The following is an 8,187-nucleotide window of genomic DNA, read 5'->3' as shown; positions in this document are numbered from 1 at the left end:
GTTTCTCATAAAATTCTTCTACGTAAGCATCACTATTAAAAGCAAAGTATAAGACTCTCGCCTATTCATTACTAATAAAAATGCAGTTGATAAACATCTGTCTTTTTAAAACCTTTATCTGAATCTTACAAAATAGCTCAGAATTAAAAAACAACAACAGTTAACTGGATAAAGGAGCGGCAGTGTATAGCTCAGTGGATAAAACCACGGAAATCAATCACGAGGTCTCTGGTTCGAGTTCCCTAGATACAGAGGATGTTATACCCTAGGCAAGGCAATCCATCAGTACAGTCAAGGGGAAAACCCTTCCACCTCCACCGCCCCCCCCCCCCCCCATGTTCTTGCCTTACGCGTGCCACAAACGAAACACAAAGTACAGTAATAGATCGATATCAATATATGTTTTCTGCGTGGATGTAACATTGTCCGTTAGATAAATGATGCGGGAATTTTCGGTTCTCAGTACATCATATTCGATGTGTTCAAGAGAGATTTACAATCCCTTTATGATCTTGTTGGCCCAACAATGTAAGCTCATCATGAATGATTATACTGAAGACGTTTTAAGTAAGGTAAATTTTTCATTCATCTAAGTCCAGTTGCATTTCATATTTTCAGCGTGATACAGATCATTGGTATTGTCATGTCATACCTCATGTTAGCTTCAGGTGTGACTCGGATGAGCTGTGATACATTTTAGAGAGAGAAATACATATTCGAGAGAGAAATTTGTATATAAGACAGTTGACAGGTTTTAAACGTGTGCAATAAATAAATGTTTCTCACACAATTCTTCTATGCAAGCATCACTATTAAAAAGCAAAGTATAGGACTCTCGCCTATTCATTACCTTTTAAAACTTTTATCTGAATCTTACAATGTAAATCAGAACTGAAAAAAAAATAACAACAGTGCATTGGATAGAGAAGCGGTTGTAGCTCAGTTGATAAGACTACTGATATTATTCACAAGGTCGCTGGTTCGAGTCCCCTGGATACGGCGGATGTTAACCTAGGCAAGACAATCCATCTATAAAGTCGAGCGGTAAACCGGTCCCCCACCATGTTCTTGTCTTACGTGTGCCACAAACGAAACAAAAAGTACATGAAGTAGAATAATAGATCGATATCAATAAAATATTTCCTGGATGTAATATTGTCCGTGAGATAAATGATGCGGGAACATCCTCAATACATCATATTCGATGTGTTCAAGAGAGATTTACGAGCCATTTATGATCTTGTTGGCCCAACGATGAGTGAATTGGCTAGATGAGACGCTTTGTCTGTCGACATTGTAAGTTCTCATCTCCTCCTTGTAATGTGTGCCTTGAAGTTTTCTCATCTTTTTTTTTTCTTCTGGATCCCTTGATCGGAGAACACTAAGGGGTATGTTTATCTAGTTTTGAGATCATTTAAACTCATCCTGAATATAATGCTGAAGACCTTATGAGTGAGACAGATTTTTTCATTCACGTAATTCTATAATTGCATTTCATATTTTCTGCGAGATACAGGTCATTGTATAGCTAAAATTAATTGTCTATAGATTCACAGATTATATATTTTATAATTGCACCTCATGTTAAAGTAGTAATACACGAAGAGTTTGATCGCAAAACGGACTAAGCACCATTAAACATTCTAAGGCAAGTCCGTCATCGGATAGAGCAAAACAATCTTTCCAGTGATATCTTTACTTGTTGCAATGGTACATGACGTCTAATATATTCCAGAAGCTACAATCATTAATCATATCCTATATTTTCGTATATTTTCTTATTTTTTCAGATTCAGTTTCGATCGCAAAAATCACGAATTGAAAAAGAATGGAGCACATTTGCTTTGCAATCAAATTCTAACACAGTGAGATCAGATGAACAGACAAAAGGTTCATTAAGTATCTTATAAGAAATCATGTAGGAAGGGAAAGGTTTTTTTTGTGGATTTTCCTTTGCAGTGACGAAACAGCCTCAACTTCTTAAAATGATTTCTTTTTAATGAATACTTTGGGTCAAACTATTCTAGAATTTTAATGGCCTTTTTTTTTCTTCGTTTTGTCCTGATGGAAATAGGAATCAATAACATATCAAAACACTAGATATCAAATACCAAAATATTTACTCATTACATTAAAGAGTTCTTGTGTTCTTCATAGATCTGTTCCCTCGCTGCTTTAGACAAGATGGCGGATGCAGTTGGCTACCAAGACAGCGGTGAGAATTTTGTCAGCCATGTTAATTTGACGAAATCCAATAATTCCAGTCTCGCTCTTAGTGATATATGTTTGGCTGGAGCATATTGCGCTGTGTTTGTTCTTGGAGTAACAGGAAACACCGTCCTGTTACTCGCTATCGCACTGTCGAGGAAACTCCAGACGAGAACCTCTATCCTCATCATCAGCCTCAGCGTAAGTGATCTACTGGTGTCCACTGTTCAGCCGTTTCAGGTCAACATGTTGCTTAGAAGAATTAACTTGCCACTTCATGATGTGATTTGCCAACTGACTGCTGCACTTGATATCATTTCTATCGGGAGTAGTATCATTACCATTGCACTGATCGCTCTCAATCGCTGCGTGCTTATTATCAAGCCACTACAGACTTTCAACCGCATCTTTTCGACCAGACACCTCGTTGCTATGGTGATCTTTTCTTGGTTGTATCCCATCATAGCTATAATCGTCCTTCAGGTGGCTGGTCATGGTTTTCTCGGATATGACGCGCTCACGCGACTCTGCATTTGCGACTTCTCTCACAAGAATGCCAATACTTTCGCCTATCTCGTGAGTTCCTCGTCAGCAATAGCCCTCAGCGTATCGTTCCTCTGCTACTGGTTGATCTTCAGGCGCGTGAAAAAGAGCGCCACCAAGTCCAGGTCAAGTACACTGACAGCTGAGAAAAGACGCCGCAGTCATAGCGAAAATGTAATTACCAAGAATCTCCTATGCGTGGTATGCTGCTTCCTCCTGTGCGTATCCCCCTTCCTGGCTGTCTTTCTAGCCATCCCTTTCCTGGAGGGACCCGCTCTGCACCGAGTACTCAGCGTGATGCCCTACGTGTCCCTGCCCCTGGTGCTCGACAGCTGCCTGAATCCGTTTATCTACGGATGGAAGCACCCTCACTTCAGGGTGGTCATGGCCTGCATTCTCCGGGGGCGTTGGCGTGATATCCCGGAGCCCTCCCGACTGCTGGCACGATTCCTCGCCCGTAACAACGGTGGCGTACAGACGTCTCAGGCAAATAGCGTGGCAACGGGATGCGAGGCACAGAGCCAAAATGCCACCATTGAGACCAACAATTAGGCTAATGAAATGCATGTGTCTCCAAAGTATATTGTCTAGTTGTTGTATTTTGTTACACGATATTGAACACTTTCAAAGGCGATGCTCTGTAAAGTTGAACTGGTCTATATGTATCCCGGCTAAGACTGAATATTGTGTAGAGTATGTCAGTTTTAGCCAAGTTTCATGATGATGTGGTTTTGAATAAGAGATTGTTGGCCTACTTGTGAAAGCGAAGTTACAGCGGATCATTGCGTCCAATTAGTGATTTGACACAGCGGAAGATATCACCGGTCTTCATTAAGACCAGGCGTCCACTAAGGTGCGGACAGGATACGGAAAGGGAATTTAGTAATTCCGCACTCATTCGGCAACCTCTCTGCACGTTCTTGAAAGAGTCCGTTCACTGTCCTAAACATGTCTGCACGGGCGTTCCGCGCCTTCGGAAACGCCCGAAAGCTATACGATTAGCATACTAGTATTCCGGAGTATTTCGCGCTCTTCCAGAGTGATAACTAGGATACTCCTAGGAATGTCCCAGGACAAGCCGATTCGCATACTTATTCCGCGTCTGACGCGGGCAGCATGCCGAAATGACAGAATTTGCTTCCGCAACCCTTCCTAGGCTTGTCCGCGCTCTAGTGGACGTCAGCCATAACGGCATAATGCCAAACGTCCTTTTTCACTATAAGCGTTATTTATCTATTTCGTTGAAGTAGAGTATTCGCTTACTTTTATCAAAGGTAATGCTATCTTTGTTGTTATCGATGTGCACTGAAAGGAAATAAAGCACTCATCTTACGTGTGATAGGTTGGCCACATGGTTCCATGAGAAATTGTCCAGTGGTGATCCAGGGAGGACCGCACCGGGCGCATGCCCTCCTTTATTTATTTTTTTTTTAAACAAAAGAAATAAAAGAGCGTTTGCCCCCCTTTAATTTTGTAAACACACCCCCTCCACGGAATTCTTGGATCCACCCCTATATACTATTACATTCAGCGCGGCGCTGCTTGCTTTCTACAGAATGTGTTAATTTGCCTGTAATGGTGTGTTAAAACTATTAAGCGATAAGACGTTATGAGTTATGCAATATTTACAATAGCGACAGACTGGTTGAATATCTTCCTCCATTCGGATGTTAATGTTCGTTTATCCAATTACGCGTGTAGAGTAAAATTAACCCCCCCCCAAAAAAAAAAAAAAAATAGAAATAACATCGCAGTGGATCAATTAAAAACAAAGACCGTTGAACTTTGCTCTCTGAGGTTTGTACCGATGTTCAAATTGAAAAAAAAAAATTGTTCCAAGAAATGTTTTATAAATCATGTTTTGTGTAAATAAATATCACAACGCCGTATAGGCTTGTAACGATCACTCAAAACGTACTTGTCTGAATGATGTTTATGTACTATTAACTATGTGTAAGTTATCCCGACTGGACGTCAAGCTTTTTAGAGCTTGTGACGATCCACACAAAATGTGAAATAACATATTCCATGTACAAACTATGTGCATGTTTGTGTATAATGTATGTACATGCATCTTTTTAATAAATCAAATCAAATCAAACATAACATATATCACTGCGCGTTACTGTTTTGCATTCTTTGGCGGAAGTAAGCTATCTATGTCTGGATGAAATGCATATGATGTAGCTACTGAAAACAAAAAACAAACAAACAAACACACACACACACACACACACACACACGCAAAATAAAAACAACACTCTTGAAACCACAATCCAAGAGTTCCACTGTTCCAGTTCCGTTGTCAGTAGCAATGCCAATTTCAATACACCTGCCATTGCCTATTGGTAGACTTTACCCGTCCCTGGGAAGGAACTTTGACACCAAGTATTCGTCCAGTACGGTCGAAGATTGAAGTTCAAAGACTGGAGTGGACAATGGATGATGCAAGCAGGGTTCTCTATACGGATTGCCTAAGAATACCACGGTTTAGTGTCAAGACTTTCTACACGTTCTTTCACTCCGCATTTTAAGCAGGGCAGGTATTAGCGCAAAATGCAATTCAATACAAGAGTCAACTTAGCCTTACACCAGTGTACACATTATACACTAAACGCATACAAAGCAATGCTCAAAATTTCCTTCTCATAGTGCACCTCACTGTTAACAAAATCAGTTCACATTATCTTGTTAATTGAATACATACTTTCATGCCTGATATAATCTTCGTTTTCCTAACACTGGTCATTCTCTCATGAACTTGACGCATCATTTGATATACAACCCATTGTTAAACAAACTCAGTTCACAATATTTTGTTCGTTGAATGTTGAATATGTACTGGTCAGGCCTGACATAATTTTCTTCATTTTCCTCCCTGTTAACAAAATCAGTTCACATTATTTTGTTCGTTGAATACATGCTGTTCATGCCTTACATGATTTTCTTTTTCCTAACATTTTTTTTCACATTGTTTTGTTCGTTGACACATTATTTTTGCTCAAAAATCACATTATGAACAAAAAGGGCATAGCGTTTAGACAAGAGGTAGAATGTAATTTACTTTCATTTATTCAAGCAGGGTACGGACATACCCATGTGGACCCCAGCACAGCCGACGTAAGATTGTGTGTGTGTGTGTGTGTGTGTGTGCGTTAATTTTTCTTTGTTAGGAGTATATTTCTCGTTGGAAGTAAGAACTGTAGGGAGGAGATAAACTATACAGAGACTTTGAGTAAAGTTAAAAGGTAGTTGGGCTGGTGGTAGCAGAGAGATTTGACAGTAATGGGGAAAGCTCATTATTGAAAAGTATGCTTTGTCCAAACGTAATTATGTTTCTTCATCCTTAGTTGTTCCGAAGTGGGTAGTTAATGCGGAGATTTATCAAACTTATTTTGAACTTATATGGAATGGGAAGGACCGAATTAAAAGAGCGACTTGTTATCAGGATTACAGTCCATGGTGGTGGCGTGAGGAATTTTGAATTATTTGTGAAAACTCAAAGGGTTATGTGGTTAAAATGCCTATTTCTGTGGTGACAGGAAGATGGGTTGGAAGTTATACTTTGATTATTGGTTCAGGAAAATATGTGGAAAGTTTTCATTTTTGTGAAATTAATAATCTGATGTAAAATTGTTGTTTTTGAAGGTGCCTCCCTTTTACTTTCAAGTTTTGCAGGCTTAGGAAAATATGGAGAGAAATAGGAGTTGTTGTTTTTTTTTAAGACAAAATTAATCCAAGTTTTTAATAATAAAGAGTTTTTTTTATAAGGTAAAATGATTCCTTATGAAGATTTACTTGACACGACTCCTGAGGAAGGCGTAGGAAGCCAGGAAAAATTGAGTTCAATAAACTCATGCTTTATTGGTCAAAAATGCACTAACAGTTTGTCTCTTTATGTATATAATGATTTATATAATTATGTATATATATATATATATTTATACATATATATATATATATATATATATATATATATATCGATATAGATGTGTGTGTGTGTACATGAGTAAAACTATAAATCTATGTCTCTCTCTCTCTCTATATATATATATATATATATGCATATACATGCCATTCGGACTTTCGTGTTGCTGTGTTTTTGATTTGTTTACCCTAGATATTGCCCTGAACCATATTGACCATACTGACAGGGCAACCTCGAACGTCAATTACACCGGTCTATCATGATTAGGCAATGACGTACGCTACCTCCATTACCATGCACACGGTGGGACCAAAAAGCCATGTAGTATTAGTATGATCCAAGGTTGAGGTAACTATAATTTTACAATAATAAGCTCTGTTTCGTTAATGGCAGGTAATTCCTAGGGCAGGGCCGGGATGATTACCCTTGAAGTATTTCAGTTACAAGTCGAGGGAATGTGTAGTTTTCATTTCTCAACATGACATTTTGTGGTATTATACGAACAGTGAAAAATTGATCAGAATAGTATTAAAATTAAGGAAATCATGATGTTTCAAGGATTCGTTAATTTTTGAATAGCAAGTCTTGAACAGTTGAATATTTTATTTGAGTGAGCTGCTGATGTCATCACCTCACAATTTTCCATTGATGGTCTACAAAAAATTACAAAAAATCAATCATTTGATCATGAAGGTGTATAACGTAATGTTATTCTCGGCTGAACAAAGTGTTGCACAACTTTAGAATAATGATCAGTCAGAAATATCAGGATTTGAGACTGGGGCATTATTGCCTTTTGAACAAAAAACGGGGAAATTTCAAAATGTTATGTGTAAACTATATGACAAGCAAGGAGGTGACATAATCGCTTCACTATTTTTTATATTCATAATTATTGACCGTTCAACTATTCGGCGGAAAAAATGGCTTAACTTCATCATATCATAACTTCCTTAATTTTCTTTCGATTTTAATCAAATTTTCAATTCTAAACATTTCTAACTTTCAACTGATTTGGAATTCTCCTTGAACTATAGCTCCAAGGAAAAACAGAAAAATAAGATAACAAATTCAAATCCTCGAAAACAACGACAACACAGATGTGACTGTATCACAAGACCAGCTCGTTCATTATCACGAAGGTAGCTCGAATCATCATATCTCTTTGGATATGAAATTCAAGCACATAAAAATGTATTTCAGAATACTCCAACCCATGCGCGTATTCATTCAAGGGAAACAGATCGCGAAATCACAATAATGCGTTTCTATTTGTGTCTTTCCATCCAAATCCATTTGGACGCATCGCAGTAAGAATGTGACAGAATACTAAGTAATTATAGCCATTAGTCTCCTACAAATCCCACAAATATTTAAAGGGATCGTATAGTTTTGGTTGAGACCTAACTTCAGGTTTCTAACATTTTTGGTGAGATAATAATTATGAAACCTCTTTCGAAATATGAAAGAGCATGTAATTTCATGAGGAATTCAACATTTATTTGATA

General features: G+C 38.2%; 1 protein-coding gene across 1 annotated transcript; it reads left to right on the top strand.

Annotated features, from left to right (window-relative positions):
• The first annotated feature begins 2,184 nt into the window (after positions 1 to 2,184).
• On the top strand, positions 2,185 to 3,303 carry LOC140238648 (neuropeptides B/W receptor type 1-like). Its single transcript, XM_072318548.1, has one exon. The coding sequence runs from the start codon at positions 2,185 to 2,187 to the stop codon at positions 3,301 to 3,303; it is 1,119 nt and encodes a 372-aa protein (XP_072174649.1).
• Positions 3,304 to 8,187: the final 4,884 nt, after the last annotated feature.

The sequence above is a fragment of the Diadema setosum genome, chromosome 15 (genome assembly GCF_964275005.1).
Source record: "Diadema setosum chromosome 15, eeDiaSeto1, whole genome shotgun sequence".
Lineage (NCBI taxonomy): Eukaryota > Metazoa > Echinodermata > Echinoidea > Diadematoida > Diadematidae > Diadema > Diadema setosum.
Note: the sequence above shows the minus strand (reverse complement) of the source record. Positions and strands in the feature narration are given on the sequence as shown.